The sequence below is a fragment of the Anomaloglossus baeobatrachus genome, chromosome 12 (assembly GCF_048569485.1).
Source record: "Anomaloglossus baeobatrachus isolate aAnoBae1 chromosome 12, aAnoBae1.hap1, whole genome shotgun sequence".
In the NCBI taxonomy this organism is placed as follows: Eukaryota; Metazoa; Chordata; class Amphibia; order Anura; family Aromobatidae; genus Anomaloglossus; species Anomaloglossus baeobatrachus.
The window spans coordinates 50883229-50904359 of record NC_134364.1 but is presented as its reverse complement, the minus strand read 5'-3'; the positions used below and the strand labels follow the sequence as shown (position 1 = coordinate 50904359).

The 21131-nt window shown below is 44.9% G+C and overlaps 1 protein-coding gene across 1 annotated transcript; it reads left to right on the top strand.

The window, feature by feature from the left end:
* Positions 1-37: 37 nt before the first annotated feature.
* Positions 38-7235, top strand: LOC142257735 (uncharacterized). The gene is made up of 2 exons (XM_075329894.1): positions 38-226; positions 4900-7235. Exon 2 carries the CDS (start codon positions 5085-5087, stop codon positions 6303-6305), a length of 1221 nt encoding a protein of 406 aa, XP_075186009.1. The 5' UTR covers positions 38-226; positions 4900-5084; the 3' UTR covers positions 6306-7235.
* Positions 7236-21131: the final 13896 nt, after the last annotated feature.

The following is a 21131-nucleotide window of genomic DNA, read 5'->3' as shown; positions in this document are numbered from 1 at the left end:
TGGGGGGGGAGCGGGGGCTCGCAGGAAGAGAGGCTGCACCTAACAATACTTTGAAATTTTGAGAAGTATTTTTAGCCTCTGAGGAGAACATCATAATTTGCAACAACACAAAACGATAGTACATACAATAGATAGATATCCATAAGGCCCCTTTCAGTCGTCCGTGTTTAAACAGTTGCAAGTCACACGTACCGGTATGGTCGTCCGTGTGGTATCGGTAAAAAAAGTAAGATACTGAAATGAATGTGTTTTTGTTTTTTTGTGTGTAAAGCCTGAAAATTATAAATGCATATATAAAATTAAATAGAACAGTGATATAGAGATAGCTTGACCAGCTGGTTTACACTATTTTTATTTTTTTAATTTAAAAATGATGCAGGGTTCTCCCAATTTTCATGTCTAGCACAGGAACAGAAGTAGCTGCAGGCAACCCGCAGTTGTCTGCTGTACCTTGCCTGGTTATGAAAGAGTGTATCGCATGCTTATTTTTTAAATTTTTAGATTTAAAAAAAAAATGTTGTGGGGTCCCCCTCCATTTTACTAAAAAACAGCCATGGTACAGCAGACAACTGGGGGATGATATTATTAGGGTGGAAAGGGCCATGGTTATTTGGCCCTTTCCAGCCTAAGGGCTCATGCGCACGTTGCGTACTTACATGCATTTACGCTGCGTTTTAGCACTGCATCGTAAATGCATGCGTCCTGCGTTCACTCTACAATCTATGTAGATTGTGCATGAGACGTGTGCACATTGCTTTTTTGAACACAGCAATTTGGGTGCTAAAATTTTGACACAAATTCGTGCGTTCATAAAAGCAGCATGTCAATTATTCTGTGCGCTATGGATGCAGCTCCCACTCTGTTTATGGTGGGGCAGCATCCCGAGAGCATGAAATCTGCTTTTTAAACAAAAAAACGGCATCTATTATCCAGTGTTTCTGCGGGGATTTGAAGCGCACATGTGCTGTCAAATCGCTGCAGAATATTCAGCAGTTGCGTGCGCATGAGCCCTTACAATAGCAGCCCACAGACGCCTGAAAAGTGGAATATCCGTTAGAGGCGCCAATTCTGGTGCTGGACTTGGCTTTTGCCGTTCTGGTGCAATGGCAAATGGGGTAATATATGTAGGGTTGATGCCAGCTCCAGCTGGTATCAAGCCTTGGTATTAGTAATGGGTGGCGTCTAGCATACACCCCCTATTACTAATCCAGTAGTTGAAATAAGAATAACAAGGTTTATTTGAACAAAAAACCTCCGACTCAGCCCTCATTCACCAATTTATTTGATTTTTATAAATAAAAATTCCGCCGTAATCCATGGTGAGGTCCCATGACATTCCCCAAAAGCAAACCTGGAAAGACATAAAAAGAATCATTCAATAAATAAAGACGAGACACCCTCTTTTCCAATTTATTTCTCTAGCAAAGCCCTAATCCTGGTGTGACGAAATCCAATTGGGGGCGGCCACGTTGATCCTATACTGCTGACACTTTCAATGGAGAACTGAATGTTCCTCATTGATTGTGAGAGCGCACATACACTGCTGTGTATACTTCAGTTCGGTGACCTGTATCTCATAAGGTGAGCTCAGGTCACCGCAGGGATGACCTCAGCAGTATGTGTGCGGGCATGGCAGTGATGTCACGGGTTAATCAGAGTTCACAATGAACTCAGATGACATCCTGATGACACCCCTGTGATGTCCGCGGTATTGTGCGTGTCGCGGCAGTAACGTCATGGGTTCATCTAAGTACCCAATGAACTTTGATGAACCCGTGAAGTCACTGTCACTACACCTGCAGTAGCGTGGGTGTCGTCAGGATCAGGGCTGTGGAGTCGGAACTCATTTTGGTGGAGTCGGAGTCGGTATAAAATGCACCGTCTCCGACTCCTAAAATATATAATAAATTGGGGTCAGTAGTGCAATGCAGAATGTGCTGAATATTTTTTCATAGGAATTTGGGAAAGTTATGAAATGTCCTATAAATGGCTGTTCTATTCCTGATCTAAGGCTACATTCACACAGCGTTTTTTGAGGATACGTTTGTCAGCTGCAAAAGCAGATCAGCTTTTTAAAAAACCGCATCACCTGAAAGGTTTTTGAGCTCATAGATAATGCTTTCAATAGCAAAAGCAGATTAGAAAAAGGCCACACAAACTGACATGCTCATTCTTTGTGAGGATCCTCACAACACGGTGTCTGAATGTCCTATCTTGAAACCCATTGCCTTTGCTGAGATGCCCGGAGTCACTGCATTTCACTGAACTATTTTGCCATTAATGTTCGATATGTTTGTAACCAGAAAGAAATTGTTAGCAAGACACTGGCAGTAAAAGATAGTAAAGCGCATCACAGCAGCCAGTTTCTCCAGGCCTTAGTGGAAAAAGTTCTGCAAGATTACGAACTCAAAAAAGAACAGGTTTTTGCTATTGTAAGGGACAATGCTTCAAACTTGATAAGTACAATTAAACTGATGAATGAGAGTAATTAACAACATCTAGAAGAAAATTTAGGATTTAGTATGTGTGAGATGGAAGGCCACAGTGCTGTTCATGTAACTGAGGAACAAACATTACAACAAAAGAACAGCAAAATGATACTTTAGAATTAGATGATCTTGTTGAAGCTGCTTCAAAATACTTTCATATTCATCATATGCGCTGTGTTGTGCACACGCTGCAGCTGGCAATAAGAGAGAGTCTGCAAGAGGGACCCCGGTTTCACACATCCGTCTTTTCGCCGGTTTGGCGGATGCGGCGCACTCCAGTACAGTGTATACAGTACAGTGGCAGCGCGACAAACGCCGGTGACATGCTGTCATGTGATCCGGAAGTTGCGGCACTGCCACTGTACTGTATCATAATAAACTGGCGTGCGCCGCATCCGCCAAGCCGGCGAAAAGCCAGATGTGTGAAACTGGGTGGACGTGCTGGAAATCTAATTGGAAAAGTGAGGAAGTTGGTTATTGCCGACAGAACTCCTAAAATTGATTCAATCTTGAAGAGACGTACTGGGAAAGGGGCAATTGTTGATCAAGCCACTCGGTGAGGCAGCATTTGTTTAATGACTGAGCGATTGCTTGAACTAAAATCGTTTCTTATAGATATGGTGAACCCTAAAGTAACATTAAATGAAGGTCAATAGACACAGGTGGCTTAATTGAAGGAATTGCTTAATCACCCATTTACCGTGACTAAAAAATTACAAGCTGAGGATTTAACTTCTGGCATTTTCATAAGGGAGTGGAAGAACTTGCTATTTTGCCTATCCCAAAGAGAAGGTTTAATCGCAGATGGCATTTCTGCTTCAATGAAACGGAGAGAGACAAAAGCTATTGGAAAATAAAATTCTTCTGGCAGCTGTTTATGTGGGCCCAAGTCATCGTATACTGCTTGATGATCAACAGCTTACTAAAGGAAAAGAAGCTTTGAGTGAGGTAGCAGTTAGGATGAGCGGCTACAGGACTGCCAGGCGCAAGAGGACTTGGGGCCTGACAGTGCTACTGCTACCTTATCTTCATCATCATCAGATGAGGAGTTTAACGTTGACAAGTATTTGGATGACATGGAGCAGGCAAAGCATTGCCGCAAGGAAAAAGATTTCACTCAGTCTCCTATAGCAGCAGATTGACCGGATCTCATAGGGGGGGGGGGGGAGAAATGTCGGAATCTTGTTCGTCTGGAACCCACAAAACGATTCCCCCTTTCCAGATATTGAGAGAGCCAAAATTTGAGCTCGATCAAATGACGTTAACCCGTGCCGCTCGTTGCTCAAAGTTTGTAAAAATCCAAATTTTTGGCCAAAAAGCTGACATATGGAGCCATAACTCCAGAACGGTAAATAATAAAAACACGCTTAATATCTCAAAAGAAAGCTAATGTTGTTCTTCCAAATTTATGTTACACACAGGGTGCATGTAATTTCTATTTTAGGGATGGTGATTTTACTTCAGCGTACAACCGACCTTTTATTTATTCAGTTTAGTTTCTAAAGTGCCTTTGAGCTGGTAAGATCGAACAATTATCCAGTGAAGATATTTTAACGTTTTTTTTAAATGTTCCAAGTGTGTGTGTTATTGTTTTTATAGCTATTATAGTATTATTTTAAAAGATATTTGAAAATATTTTATTGAAATTAAAGTTTGTAATATATTTTGTTTCTTTTTTCTACTTAACTGTTATTTACCTAATGGACACTGAAATGGCATTCACATCAGGTGTACAAAGCCGGAACAAGGATAAAATATTTCTTGTGGGCTATCCCATTCACCATATCACCGGTTGTAAACTACCCTCAAATCGTCAAGTCTTATGTGCTTTATTTTATAATTTACGTACTGTGAAATTAAGTGTAAGAGAATCAGCAAAACTGACCATACGAGAAGTGTTCATTTTTTGGAGAAAAGCTCGAATCCCGACTAAACATGAGCAAGATGCAATTACTAAGCTGGAAAAACTTCACGCCGAGTGGAGAAGTCTTCAAAAAGACCGGAAGAAAACATCGGAAACGGCCAAGAACAAATTTAAACAGTTTGTTGAAAAGTTGAATGATCTCTTTGATATTGCTCAACAAGATGCCTTGGCTCTGATGAAATCGGAAGAAGATAAGGCGTTTCTTGTGAAACTGAGGCAGAAGGGCCGCCCAGGTTCCATGGCTGGAGTGGATCTCAAGTTGTCTCGAGCTGAAAAGTAGATAAATAAGAAAATAGTTTCATTATAATTGAAAGAAAATTGTACATGAGAGCATCATTTGGCATCTTTATGATTTGAGTTTATATTCTTAAAATAATACCTATTGATAATTAGAAGTAGGTAATTTAGTAACTATGTATTACTGTTCTGCTAAAACGACAAGTTTTTATAGTCCTTTTTTTTTCTCTTTCTTTTGTTGCTTCTTAGAGACGGATGATGAAGACTAGCTCGAAGAAGGAAAAGAAGAAGCTACTGAAGAGGACAGCATCTACCAGGAACTTGAGAGCTTGGAGGAAATGGACATCCCTGAAGAAGCTGCAGAAGATCCAGGACCATGTGAGAGCAAGAGGATGAAAGTTTAATTTGCAAGGGGAGTTAAAGAGATTTTAAACATGAAATTATCCATTGTGTTAGATCGATGTAAGGTATCTGACAGAAATGCCATGAGAATTTTAATAGCTACTCTAGAAGCACTAAACCTTGACCCTCTTGAGTACAAAGTCTCGAAAACTTTATTACATTCTAGAAGGCAAATGTTCAGAGAACAATATACTAAAAAAATTTTAGATAAAGTAAACATTCCTGAAAAAGAGCCCGTGGTTGTCCATTGGGACGGTAAACTTTTACCGGGTGTTTTAAAACATGAGCAATGTGAGCGAATAGCTATTGCTATTTCATATGGCGAAAAGGAACAGCTGCTGGGAGTTCCTGTAACAGCAAGCAGCTCTGGAGAGGAGCAAGTCGTAGCCATATATGAATGCTTACAGGAATGGGGTCTTCCCAACACCGTCAAGGCGATGTGCTTCGACACTGCAGCATCGAACACGGGAATACTCAAAGGAGCATGCGTCCTATTGGAGCAAATGTTAGGAAGAGAATTGCTACACCTAGCTTGCCGTCACCATATCTTGGAAATTGTGTTAAGAGGCGTATTCGACACAAAAATGGGATCAACCACTGGACCTCATCCAGACATTTTCAAAAGATTCCTCACTGCGTGGCCCAAGATAGACGAAGGAAAATACGACACAGGTATCAGTGACAATCTAATACAAAAGCAGCTAACTCCAGAAGTAATTGCAAATGTTACTGCTGAATTCGAGACCAAATTAACTGAGAGCCACCCCAGAGATGACTACAAGCAGCTGTTGCAGTTGGTTCTCGTATTTGTTGGATCACTAGACGGCAATGTTGTGGGTTTTAGAACTCCAGGAGCCATTCATCACGCTAGGTGGATGGCAAAGGCTATTTACGGCTTAAAAATGTTCATTTTTCTTCGTCAATTTAAGATGTCTAAAGAAGAAGAAAGTTCTGTGCGTGCCATTTCTGTTTTCCTAGTTAAAATTTATTGTAAAGCTTGGTTCAATGCTCTAAAAGCTCATCTTGCGCCAAAGCAAGATTTAGGTATTTTGCATAGTCTGTTAGACTATAAAGAATGTGACAACGACATTGCAGAAATAGCCCTGACCAAATTTTCGAACCATTTGTGGTATTTGAATGCAGAGTTGGTGGGATTATCGTTTTTTGATCCCACCATTACAGACGATGAAAAGTTGTTAATGGCTAATTGCGCAGTAGCACATTTGGACCATCAGAGCACGCTAGGGTTGTAAATCCAAAAGTTAGGAAAGAAAAATTTAAAAGAGGTAGTTGATGGAGGATTGGTAAATTTACTTACCAAAGAAACATTTACATTCTTTGACCAATTTAATATAAAAACAGATTTCCTAAGACAAAATCCAAACACCTGGCCTCAAAATAATGACTTCAAAGAAGGATTGAAAATTGTCAAAACATTAAAAGTAGTTAATGATATGGCTGAGCGTGGTGTTAAATTAATAACCGACTTTAACGACCTTCTGACAAAAGATGAAGAACAAAAGCAATATGTCCTGCAAGTTGTAAGCAAATGCCGAGCATTATATTCTGACGTTTCAAAAACTACTTTAACAAAAGCTCTAGAATAGATTAGATAACTATTGTGAGGCAGTGACAGGGGTAATATTTGAAGACCGCTATGTGTCCCCCAGAATGTGTCTGGAAACCCTCTGAGTTTGCTATAGCTATTACTGGGAGTATAGCACAAAGGGTAACAGGGAGACAGATCCCTCCTCCCAGTCCAGGTTTTGTAGCAATCCTCATGTCTGGCATTTTCGTTTAAATCATGCAGAGCACAGCAGGGTGTGTCTCAGTTGAGAGCCAGGCTTGGTAAAACTAACACATGCTGTGTGAGCTGGGCTGGCTCTGTGTGGAATAACACAGGCCAAGAGTGTGAGCCTAGGAGAACCTTACACAGATCCCTGCGGTTAACGGGGTCCCAAGGTAACAAGACTTTTTGATGCAAAGAATTTGTCTATATGCACCGGCTGTGATCCGGAAGAGACTTTGACTGTGGGAAATTGGATCTATTTATGCTGCAACAATAAATAGACTGTTGGTGTGAACACGCTGCTGCCTCACTGCCTCACGTTTTTTGCCCAAACAACGCTGCTACCTCACATTATGTAAAATGATCAACTCATGTAGGTACTACGTCTGTATCTTTTGTGTCTGTTTTGTATGTATTATATACATCATTTTTATATTTTAAAATAAAAAAATATCATTAGACTTATCAGTATTTTTTTTTGTTATATTTCTACTTTAAACTCAAAAATATACCAAAAAAAACCCAAAATGTATCACTTAATAACAAAATATACGAAGTATGCTCCTAGTGGTACCAGGTCACGTTCTTGGGGCTAAAAGCTGTTGTAACTCAGTTTGACTTAAAATAACAATTATGTATAAAATATAAATTTTGAAGAACAACATTAGCTTTCTTTTGAGATATTAAGCGTGTTTTTATTATTTACCGTTCTGGAGTTATGGCTCCATATGTCAGCTTTTTGGCCAAAAATTTGGATTTTTTCAAACTTTGAGCGACGAGCGGCACGGATTAACATCGTTTGATCGAGCTCAAATTTTGGCTATCTCAATATCTGGAAAGGGGAATCGTTTTGTGGAGTCCATACGGACAAAATTCCGACATCGTTTTGTTTTGTTTTTTGCGGTCACCCTATGACCAGATTTCAGTAAAATTTTTCACTTGCTCTCAAAGAAATAGAAAACTTCAACTGTTCATCAAAACTGACTGTGCATGAGGCAATTCCTTTATACCCGGAAATTGTTAGCGATGTTGCCCATGTGGTTACGGCTTTGCCTCCAACCCAAGTTACTGGTTGTTCTCCAGCCTTAAAATTATTAGGTCAGATTTGAGGTCATCTGCGAAGGAGGATGTGATGGAGGCAATTCTATTCGTAGAACAAATTCATAGACTGCACAAATGTTATTTAGTATGTTTTTGTTGAAAACTGTTTTTTGCCACTTACATAGTGTATTACATAGTGTTATATATACATTATATATTGTGTTATATATAATACTATGTAATACACTAAGAGGGAAAAAAGTTTTCAACAAAAACATACTAAATAATATTTAGTATAATGCTTATATTTAAGTGAAAAATTTACTGCAGTATAATGTGAACATCGGACATTTAATAATTTTTATGATACAATAATCAAGATATTTACCGTATTTTTCGGACCATAAGACACACCTTTTTTCCCCCAAATGTTGGGGGTGCGTCTTATGGTCTGACTATAGGGCTGTGGCCGGGAATGAGGGTGCTGCGGTGGAGCGGGCCATCGGGGGCACGAGCAGGCTGTAGCAGCCTGCCGTGACCACGTGGGCCCGCTCATTTCATATGCACACCCATCCTCCCGCCCATCTCTCAGCGCTGAAGCCGTCACTGACAGGTGGGCGGGGTGATGGGTGGGGAGTGCGCGCATAATTAACAGCCAGCCGTGATCACCCCTGGCAACTACAGCCTGGAGTGATCATGTGCGGCTGTATTCACTGCCCCCCGCGCATCATCATCAGCGCGGGGAGCAGTGAATAAGTAGGGCATACTCACCGGACACTTCCGTGCAGCACCGCGATTTCCTCCCATCTGCCGGTCAGCTGATCTGTGTAGAAAGCAGTGAGCACAGCGATGACGTCATCGCTGTGCGCCGCTAGTCACGCAGGTCAGCTGACCGGCAGACTGGAGGAGATCACGTGCTGCACGGAATTGACCGGTGATGGCTCCATGCTGGTAAGCGGTGCTGCTGCCGCCACAGACTGGAGGACGAGTGATGCTGCATGGAGCGAGGAAAGGTGAGTATCAACGTTTATTGTTTTTTGTGTGATACAGGATACATGCCATATAGGAGCACGGGGTAATATAGCAGGATGAGGGTATATTGCAGCATGGGGCCATATTCCAGGATGGGGGCATATAGCAGGATGAGGGCATATACCAGGATGGGGTACCTTAGCAGAGAATTTGGGGACATTACCCCCATAATAGTGTCAGCAGCAGATCCTCGCCCCATAACAGCATGTCATGACCACATTTTTTGCTTAAAATTTTATTTGCCTATTTTCCTCTTAAATCAGGGTGCGTCTTATAGTCCAAAAAATACGGTAGATAGAACATAAAAAGTAGATTTTGGGTAGTCACCGTAAAATCTCTTTCTTGGAGCCTTCATTGGGGGACACAGGAAACCATGGGTGTATGCTGCTGGGACTAGGAGGTGACACTATGCAAATAAGAAAGTTAACTCCTCCCACGTAGTATACACTCACTGACCGGAGCTGAGGAGATCAGTTTGTGTAAAAGCTGTACGAGGAGAAGCTTGAAAACCAGAACATTCCGGATCCATTGAAGTCTTAGAAAAGGGCGGGTGCTGTGTCCCCCAATGAAGGCTCCAAGAAAAAGATTTTACGGTGAGTACCCAAAATCTACTTTTCTCTATCGCTTCATTGGGGGACACAGGAAACCATGGGACGTCCTAAAGCAGTCCCCAAGGGTGGGAAGAGAAAAAACCCGAAAACAGGGTTAGCAGAGACAAGATTCTTTGACCGGAACCTGGTCCTAGACCCCGTAAGGAACCCCTACCCGGCCAGGGGCCGAAGTACAGGAGAAGAGTTAGAGTACTTAGGGAGTACTAAGAACTAGTGTAAAATACATGGGGAATAGGATGATCAGGAGAAACTGCATCCTCTGAGGTCTGTACCTAAGAAAGCTAAGGAGCTAAGGCGACTGACAGCAATAGGTCGAGCTAAGAAGAAAAAACCCGACAGGCCCTGGAACTACGTTTGAGAGTGGAAGAATGAGCGAAGAACTAGGGCACCTGGTAGAGGTAGGTGCCAGGTAAGCGGAGGCCAAAGGAGCCTTGGCCCACTATTGCCGCAGGATGACTAGACGGGGAACTGACCGCCTAAGAGGGTGCAAGGGAGTCGAGATACTCGAGAAAAGTGTAAGGGGATTCCGCCATAGGGGAACCTGACCTGTTGATTCTACAGCACCTGAGAGAAGTGATCTGACTCTAGTGGACGAACCAGCCTGCAGGCGGGGAAAAAATTATGGGAGACAATTCCCCTGTGTATGGAAGGGGTCCAGAGAACCTGTGAGGTTCGGACAAAGATGACAAGGTTAAGGAGCCAAAGGAATTCCAAGTACCAATTCTCACTATGACGTGATGGACAGGAGAAGGGAGACCTAGCATCTATAATGACGTGACTGAGAAACTCGAACCCTGGGATCGGGTACTGGGTGACCCTTGCGGTGAATTATGGGAAGGAGAACCCCCATGGGGGAGGGCTCCTGTGAATGAGAAAAGGCACAAGACCTGGCATGTATGACCTGAAGTGGGAGAAGGAAGAACCCTTTCGAGGGGGACTCCGAGAAAGGGCTCGGACTATGACGTCGGCTGAAGCGCTAGCCGACCAGGGGAGTGACGCCTATCCCTGGAAGGTGGCAAGGAAGATGTGACAGAAGAATGAATGAAATTTTCTTATTATTATTATAAAATGCGTCATCACGTCACAACAAGAAGTGACGACGAAGGGAAGGAAATGAGTGAGAATATAAGAGTATAAATGGTCTGGCAGGAACTTGCAGGAATGCACAAGCGTCTGAGACCAAGCGGTGGCGAGTGTTCGCGGAATTTGGTATGTCAGGGTCATCGGAGAGATCTAGCATATCCCCAAAGCCATTCAGAATGACTACGAGAGGGGGAAAAAAAGGTAGACGCGGGGCAGGGGAAATGAAGACCCCTCTTGGCCTGAAACAGAAGCAGGTCATGTCTAGGTGTTAACTGAGATTAGCAGATCAGACGTGGACCAGTCGCTGCAGTGTTGAGTGTTCGGGTGGAAACACCCAGCGGTCTGAGCATTCAGGGCTCCCTGAAGAATTCTGCTGTGGAAAGTAGACAGACAGTTATATGAAACCTTACAGCTTGTCCGGAAGAGTGGGCCCAAAGACTGGGCCGTCAGGATACTAGAAGTCCCTTGGTGAAGCTGGTCCTCTGTGGAATCAATGCTGGTTAGACGATCCTGTGCCTGGTTCTTAACTTCATCTGTCGACTGTGAAGGGACTGAGGAAATCTGATCTCTATCTGAAAGAGAGAAAATGTAAGAAAAGATATATGGTTTTAAACCTTTACAGTGCCTAGCCGGAACCCTAGTGTGGGGTGCGGCCAAGGCTGTTCTAGACCAAGGAATAGGCAGATACCAGTATTACCACGAACCACCCGGGGACGGTGGCAGGAAGCAAAACGGACAACCTACTGGTTAGCGGACAGAGCTGCACCTTGCTTACCTCATTTGAAAACCAAAATGACAGCTATTTCAAGAAGCGATGCAGCCAACGTACGGTCAAGAGAGAAAAACCCTACCTTGTGGCTACCTTAGATGAATGGTGCGAGGTCGGATAAGGTCCCGGGCCACTAGGAAGGGACCAAATGAGAGCTGCTGCTGCTGTGCTGCATCATGGGGTCCGTGGTTGCTGCAGGGAGTGAATCACACGACCCTCCAGTCAGAAGGTCGCGTGTTGCCTTACCTCAAGATCACGTTACACGTATGGTGTGAGGTAGGAGATGGCTGCAGATCGCTGAGAAGTGAACTGGCCAGGGAGTCCTGGCTTACCTTCAGGTTACCTGAATGAGTAGGCTGAAGCAGGAGAAAACCCCCGGGCGACCGGATGACAGTTGCTGCTGTACCCCGTTAGGGGTCCATGGAGACCACAGTCCTCGCCTCAGCCGAAGAAGAAGGAGATCCCTACCCGCCAGGTGAGGTAGTACGTTTGACTCGCTGGGTCGTAAGCGGGCAACACCTACCTGTTACGGTATCTAGCATCTGGTCTGGAGAACGCTAGCCCCTTGGATAGCGGACAGGATCATCGATCTTGAATACTGGCACTGAAAGTGACAGTTGCTGCCGTACCTGAGACCACAGTCCTCGCTTCAGTCAAAGATGAAGGAGATACCTGACCCGCCAGGTGAGGTATTACGCTTGACTCGCTGGGTAGTGAGCAGGGCAACACATACCTGTTACGGTAACCAGCTGCTGATTAGGAGAAAGGCTAGTCCCTTGGATAGTGGGCAGGATCAGTGATCTTGAATCCTGGTACTGAATGCGACAGCTGCTGGCGGGCCGCCTCATGGGGCAGTGCTGGATGGAGCTCTCGCCTAAGTCGAAGATGAGCGGAATGCTGAACAAGGCACTAAACCCTGCTGCTGTATCCGGGTTCTGGTGCTGATAAGTGCTGGCCCATAGGTAAGTGGGCAGGCTCCCCAAATCACTCTCACGCTGTAGTAGACAGGGGAATATGGAAAACGCTGCACACAATATATAGAGGGTACGTTTCAGAAATACTGGCACACCGGATGGTGGGTAAGTGGATAGAGAAAACACTGGATAGTGGATACTGGCACCTTGGGAGATGGGCCGACCTATAGAGACACAGGTACACAGGCAAGTGGACAGGTCTATGGAACCCTCAATCAGAATGGCGGACGGGTTGATAGAAAAAAACCTTTAGCACACTGAAACTGACAGGTGCAAGTAGAGACCTGACACCCTAAACAGTGGGAAGGTTCACACAACGCTGTTACAGTGGTGCAGACAGGTGCGTATGGAAACCCTGTTACACTGAGTAGTGTAAAGGCTTGTGAAAACCCTGATACAAACCTAAATGTCTTACTACTTTTGTTAAAAATATATTTTATTTGATAATCATTCACAAACATACATAAACAAAGATATTAAAAAAAAGTAAGTAAGGAGGAAGTAAGGAGATTCTCCCTATCCTATTTCCTTCCTAACGTACGGGGGTCGGCGTCCTAGGTTGATGACGCCCCCGTTCAACGACGACTAGGTCCCTATAATCCGCCCTCCTTATGACAGAATAGTGCACCCCATCTAATAGATAGAGATCTTAGAGTTTTATCACCACAGTGAAAATAGTGCACAGTCCAGGATGATTTGAGGTTGCTAATAGCATAATAAAAGGATTATGGGGTGGGGCTTAGGGGTCGTCACCTGATTAGTCAAATCTGTCAGTGTGCACAAATAAATAGCTGTAGAGTGCAGTTTAGATAATTATGCTGTTTAAGAGTATTCAGCACAAAATTATGCTCAATTTAAAGAAATTTTGAGACACAATTCATAATAAGGATTGTCCAAGTTTACAAAGTTGCCCAGTTTACAAAGTTGCCCTTTGTAAACTGGGCAACTTTGTAAACTTGGACAATCCTTATTATGAATTGTGTCTCAAAATTTCTTTAAATTGAGCATAATTTTGTCCTGAATACTCTTAAACAGCATAATTATCTAAACTGCACTCTACAGCTATTTATTTGAGCACACTGACAGATTTGACTAATCAGGTGATGACCCCTAAGCCCCACCCCATAATCCTTTTATTATGCTATTAGCAACCTCAAATCATCCTGGACTGTGCACTATTTTCACTGTGGTGATAAAACTCTAAGATCTCTATCTATTAGATGGGGTGCACTATTCTGTCATAAGGAGGGCAGATTATAGGGACCTAGTCGTCGTTGAACGGGGGCGTCATCAACCTAGGACGCCGACCCCCGTACGTTAGGAAGGAAATAGGATAGGGAGAATCTCCTTACTTCCTCCTTACTTACTTTTTTTTAATATCTTTATTTATGTATGTTTGTGAATGATTATCAAATAAAATATATTTTTAACAAAAGTAGTAAGACATTTAGGTTTGCAAACAATATCTACTTTACACGATTTTTTCTTGGTATATAAAGAAAACCCTGATACACCAAAGCAAACAAATGTATGTGGAAACGCTGGCCCACGGAACAGCGGGCAGGATCCCCAAAGCACCTGGGTATTGGAACATCAGGCTTGACGCAGACAGTGGCACACTGGGAAGTGAACAGGTACAGGGAAACGTTGGCATACAGGAGCAGGTCAGTGCCTAGAGAAACGCTGGCCCACTGGATAGTGGACAAGTAGGAGACTAGCACACCGAAGAAAACTAGTACATAAAGAAACGCAGGCACACTGGTGTCACTTACGCACAGGTAGAGACTAGTGAAGAGAAAAAAGGCAACTGCGCACTGTAACCGTCAGGTGGCACGCAGAGACACTGACACGTGGGACAGCGGACAGGTACATGAATACACAGGGCGTAAGCATGGAACCCACTGGAAAAAACTGACCGGTTCACGGAGACACTGGAACGATCAAGGAAAGGCCAAGTCATGGACCGCCGGGTAACAACGTGTGTAGCGAGATGTGAACTTCTGATTGCTGGGTAGAGCGCTATAATCTATCCGTAACCTGACGGATAACCGGGTGTAAGGACAGTACTCTGGGGAGGATTTAGAATGCTGTAGTGACATCCGTAATTTGTGCCACAGGCGCATAATACCGATGGACACCTTGGATTAGTAATTAGTGCTACAGGCGGTAAATATCTGGGAGACAGAATGGCAAACTGACAATGAACACCCAGAAATCAGGAGCACATCTGGGCTAGGAAGGATGTGTGTACAACACAAGACAGAAGACAATAAAATTGTGCGACATACGGCTGCTTCACAAAGCGGTATCCTAGTGTATGGGCCTGTCCCCTCACCAACAGGACTGCATGTTCAGGGAGAACAGTACCCTGGAGAATGAGCCCTGAGGGGGAGTCAGGTGCCTGTTGGAGGGCTCAGATGTGGCGCACTGAATGCTGCAAGAGCGCTGATAGACCCCGAGGTCAGGGATGCAGGGGCCTAATCACTGTCAGAGGGGAGCGCTGGGTCCAGCACTGCCTGCGGGTGAGCGTAGCGTCGCAAACCTGCGGCGGTGGAGGCACAGACAGCCTGGGAAGGGAGAGTCGCGGCGGTGCCAGGAACGCTTACACGGTCGGTGGAGCGGGCCTGGCGTCGTCGCAAGCAGCGCTCAACCGGGCGGAGCACGGGCGTGGCGGCGGCTGCAGAGTCGCTGCTTACCCGGTGGGAAGGGCCGGTGAAGGCGCAGGGATGATGCGCACCGGGGATTGGCGCCCGGAAGTGACGTCAGACGCCGGGAGGAGGACTGAGGCCGCGCGAGGGGAAAAGAGGCGGGAGATTTGAAAAACCCGCACGCGCGGACAGAATACCACTGGGGGCGTGGCCTGGAGGGCGCGCAGATACTGAGGGGGCCGCAAAGCCGGGGGCTACATTTTGAAGGTAGGCCGCCGGAGGGGGACGCTGGGTCGCAATGGAGCCGCGGGCCGCAATGGAGCCGGGGCTAAAGTTTAAAGGCAGGCCGCCGGGGGATGGGGGGGGAACGCCGGGCCGCAATGGAGTCGGGGACTAAAGTTTAAAGGGAGGCCGCCGAGGGGGGAATGCCGGGTAGTGGACGCCACGGCAGGGGGGCCGATCGGGGGAACGCAGGGAGGCCACGCTACAGGAAGCTACGGGGGGCCTGGTGTGTAGATTATGTAGACGGAATCCCTCCCCCCCATAACCCGGGACGGGGGAGTGCAGAGTACTTACCCTGAGGTCCCGGCTTGTCTTGAGGTGATCCTGGATGCATCCTGGGAGGCGAGTGAAGACATCTCTACGGTCGTCCCGGGGATAGGGGAGACCGGAAGGGTACCTCTCCATCCTAGGTACGGTCTTTGTCCTCCTACCCCACAATCAGGCTCGGGAGCGAGAGAGTTTTTGGGGAGGGGGGCAAGGACCATCCGCCTGTCCCTCTGTGCGGATGCCCCCCAAACCGCTTGAAAGTGTTAGGGGGGTAGGGTCCTGCCAGACAGACACGGAGGACAACGGAAGTGGCGGACGGACCCCACTTCTGTGCGACCGGTCTCTATGTGGGAGAGCAGGGTGAGCGATTACACCTTGTCGCCCAAAGAGCGGTGTCTGAAAAACAAAGGAAAAAGATTAATAAAACACAACAATACAAACCTGAGGGGCTGAGAGCAGCCCCTGCGTGTCCAACCTCCTCGGACACTAAGCAAAAACTGATCTCCTCAGCTCCGGTCAGTGGGTGTATACTATGTGGGAGGAGTTAACTTTCTTATTTGCATAGTGTCACCTCCTAGTCCCAGCAGCATACACCCATGGTTTCCTGTGTCCCCCAATGAAGCGATAGAGAAAAATATTTATTGGAATACAACTTTAGAACACAAACTAAAATTGTAAATATATAATACAATATGTAATATATACAGTATACACATATATATATATATATATGATATATATGTAATCTACTGTATATTACATAGTGTATTACATATTTACAATTTATTACAATTTTTTGTGTTCTAAAGTTGTATTCCAATAAATATATTTTATGTTCTATCCAAATATCTTGATTATTGTATCATAAAAATTATTAAATGTCTGATGTTCACATACACATGTTCATGTACTACAATACATTTTTCACTTAACTATAAGCATTATATGTAGGAGTCGTGGAGTCTGAGTCGGTGTAAGGGAAATTGAGGAGTCTGAGTCGAAGGTTTGGCTTACCGACTCCACAGCCCTGGTCAGGATATCATCAGAGTTCCTTGGATACTCGCCTGTCCCCAGCGATGCTGTCCCTGGCACTGATGTCTCTGGTGCTGCTGCTTCCAGGTCCTCCGTGCAGTGCATATTCATTGAGTATAATGAGCGGGGATCAGAAGCAAGTGACAGCAGGGCTGGAGATAAGTGATTAACCCCCTTCTCATGTACAGCACCATGGAATCAATGGTGCTCTATAAATAAATAATAATAATAATAATTATAAAAAATCATTTTATTTCAGAGACACGTATTTTCTCCGGTACGTGTCATACGGATCACATCAGTGTGACACCCGTGCTGTCGGAGAAAAAACGGACATGTCTGCATCAGGGCTGTGGAGTCGGAGTCGGAGTCGTGGAGTCGGAGTCGGAGTCGGAGCTCATTTTGGTGGAGTCGGAGTCGGAGTTGGAGTCGGTATAAAATGCACCGACTCCGACTCCTAAAATATATAATAAATTGGGGACAGGAGTGCAATGCAGAATGTGCTGAATATTTTACTAAATAATAACATTTAGTATAATGCTTATATTTAAGTGAAAAATTTATTGTAGTATAATGTGAACATCAGACATTTAATTGTTTTTATGATACAATAATCAAGATATTTGGATAGAACATAAAATATTTATTGGATACAACTTTAGAACACAAAAAACTAATAAATTGTAAATATGTAATATTATATATATATATACACAGTGTATATACACACACAAGATATATATGTAATCTACTGTATATTACATAGTGTATTACATATTTACAATTTATTACAGTTTTTTGTGTTCTAAAGTTGTATCCAATAAATATATTTTATGTTCTATCCAAATATCTTGATTATTGTATCATAAAAATTATTAAATGTCTAATGTTCACATACACATATTCATGTACTACAATAAATTTTTCACCTAACTATAAGCAATATATGTAGGAGTCGGAGTCGGAGCCGGAGTCGGAGCCGGAGTCGGAGTCGGTGCAAGAGAATTTGAGGAGTCGGAGTCGGAGTCGGAGTCGAAGGTTTGGCTTACCGACTCCACAGCCCTGGTCTGCATGCAGGGAAACATGGGGCCACACGGCTCATGTGAAAACACGCATGTGAGGAACACCATAGAATAACATGAGTACGTGTGGCATCCATGTTAAAAATGGATGTCACACATACCTGAAACATGGATAAAAATTCCCTGTTTTCCAAATCAGTGTGGGTCCCAGTGATCGGACACTGATCAGCAGGTTAGCACCTGTCATATGGATAGGTGATAACTTGTTTTCACTAAACAAACCCTTTAAGGCCCGTAAACAATCCCTACAATCGTTTGGCCGACAGCTCTCTCTTGACTATCACATACAGGAATGCTTGGCCAAATGTTCTTGTGTTCTCTATCAGAGAGCAGATGTCGCCTTCTCTGGTGGTGGATTATCTTTCAAGAGAATAAAAGGATCAACAAGTGGAATTCTAATAATCTGGTTCCTTCCCTCCCTTGACATCCATTCTCGAGGTAAGTCAGGAAGCCCCCATACACATCAGATTGTTGTCTGATCCTGGCGACTTTAGCCCTGTGTATGGGAGCCTTCATGTAATCTGTATAAGGGCTTATTCAAACATCTATGCACGTCTGTACAATCTCGGAACATAATGCATGGACTGGGTGAGGCCGTCCTTATAGACAGTACTGTGAGCTCAGAAATCATGAGCCTCAGTGCAGCAACTCCACTCTAGTCACCTCTGTAGTGAGACAGCTAGCATGGAGCTGCTGCAGGGAGGACGTCCTTATAGACAATACTCAGAAATCATGGACCTAGGTGCAACAACTCCGATCTAGTCATCTCTGTACTGAAACATCTACAGTTAGGTCCAGAAATATTTGGACAGTGACACAAGTTTTGTTATTTTAGCTGTTTACAAAAACATGTTCAGAAATACAATTATATATATAATATGGGCTGAAAGTGCACACTCCCAGCTGCAATATGAGAGTTTTCACATCCAAATCGGAGAAAGGGTTTAGGAATCATAGCTCTGTAATGCATAGCCTCCTCTTTTTCAAGGGACCAAAACTAATTGGACAAGGGACTCTAAGGGCTGCAATTAACTCTGAAGGTGTCTCCCTCGTTAACCTGTAATCAATGAAGTAGTTAAAAGGTCTGGGGTTGATTACAGGTGTGTGGTTTTGCATTTGGAAGCTGTTGCTGTGACCAGACAACATGCGGTCTAAGGAACTCTCAATTGAGGTGAAGCAGAACATCCTGAGGCTGAAAAAAAAGAAAAAATCCATCAGAGAGATAGCAGACATGCTTGGAGTAGCAAAATCAACAGTCGGGTACATTCTGAGAAAAAAGGAATTGACTGTTGAGCTTGGGAACTCAAAAAGGCCTGGGCATCCACGGATGACAACAGTGGTGGATGATCACCGCATACTTTCTTTGGTGAAGAAGAACCCGTTCACAACATCAACTGAAGTCCAGAACACTCTCAGTGAAGTAGGTGTATCTGTCTCTAAGTCAACAGTAAAGAGAAGACTCCATGAAAGTAAATACAAAGGGTTCACATCTAGATGCAAACCATTCATCAATTCCAAAAATAGACAGGCCAGAGTTAAATTTGCTGAAAAACACCTCATAGCCAGCTCAGTTCTGGAAAAGTATTCTATGGACAGATGAAACCAAGATCAACCTGTACCAGAATGATGGGAAGAAAAAAGTTTCGAGAAGAAAGGGAACGGCACGTGATCCAAGGCACACCACATCCTCTGTAAAACATGGTGGAGGCAACGTGATGGCATAGGCATGTATGGCTTTCAATGGCACTGGGTCACTTGTGTTTATTGATGACATAACAGCAGACAAGAGTAGCCGGATGAATTCTGAAGTGTACCGGGATATACTTTCAGCCCAGATTCAGCCAAATGCCGCAAAGTTGATCGGACGGCGCTTCATAGTACAGATGGACAATGACCCCAAGCATACAGCCAAAGCTACCCAGGAGTTCATGAGTGCAAAAAAGTGGAACATTCTGCAATGGCCAAGTCAATCACCAGATCTTAACCCAATTGAGCATGCATTTCACTTGCTCAAATCCAGACTTAAGACGGAAAGACCCACAAACAAGCAAGACCTGAAGGCTGCGGCTGTAAAGGCCTGGCAAAGCATTAAGAAGGAGGAAACCCAGCGTTTGGTGATGTCCATGGGTTCCAGACTTAAGGCAGTGATTGCCTCCAAAGGATTTGCAACAAAATATTGAAACTAAAAATTTTTTTTTGGGTTTGGTTTATTTGTCCAATTACTTTTGACCTCCTAAAATGTGGAGTGTTTGTAAAGAAATGTGTACAATTCCTACAATTTCTATCAGATATTTTTGTTCAAACCTTCAAATTAAACGTTACAATCTGCACTTGAATTCTGTTGTAGAGGTTTCATTTCAAATCCAATGTGGTGGCATGCAGAGCCCAACTCGCGAAAATTGTGTCACTGTCCAAATATTTCTGGACCTAACTGTATAATGGAGTTGATGTACATGCGCCGCCCCCACGCCTGTAGCAAGCCGGACTGCTCGGATCCGGACCCGCTGAGTGGCTTGAGGGATCCTACGGACCCGGGGGTCACGCGGACACGGCGAATGAAAAAGGAGGGAACGTAGTGGTATGAGCTTGGCCGTACTCTGTTCGTGACGCCACCCACGGTGTGTGGTGAAGTGGGACACCACCGCTGCTGTTGTGGGGGCACCCGGGGGAGATGCGGTGGCAGCTCGATGTTAACCCCTCCGTGGGTAGGGATGGTTGCCCTGGGGCCCAATGTCTCTGTGCACGGTATGGTGACGGCAAGGGACTGCGCTCCCGGATGTACCAGGGGATGTTTGGCTACTCACAATTAAATGAATCACACGAGTCTTTTGGTAAACCAAGGTGCTGGTGGCCGGCCGCTGTGGCCTGTTGTACTCTGGTCCCCCACCCGGACTGGTGGTCGCCGTCTTTTCCTCTGCACTACTATTGTTTGTTTAGACTTCCCGGTATGGAACACAGGAGTCCGCTCCCGGCCTTTTGTGTACCTGAGGAGCCGTGCCCGCTGACGCTGACCCGTGGGATCTATGGGCCCTGGCGGTTGCCCTATCCCTCTCTGTGGGTGGTTGTCTGCTTTTGGGACTTTGGTTGGGACAGGACCTCTAATCCTGCCCTCAATCAGTTGATTAGCTGGGCCGTTGGTTCCGGTCCTGGCTTCAGGGTCAGAGTACCCCCTCTATGCACGGTTTCCGAGTCGGGTCTCCGGTGTCGGTACTGGCGGGCTCCAACCCTGTCCCGGTCCACCTTGGATCTCCGGTTCCGTCTTCCTGTTGCCTGCCGACGGAGACCACCGTTTGCCACCTAGCCAAGGTACCAGGGCTCCAACCCTAGCACCGTTCAACTTGAGCTACTCCTCTGCTGGAGCTACACCTAGCCCCAGCCTCCACTCCTCTTCAATTGAACTCCAAAACTTCACTGCTTGTTTTACCGCCCCGGGCTGTCTAGACCCCTAGGTGGGCGTTCCCTAACCACC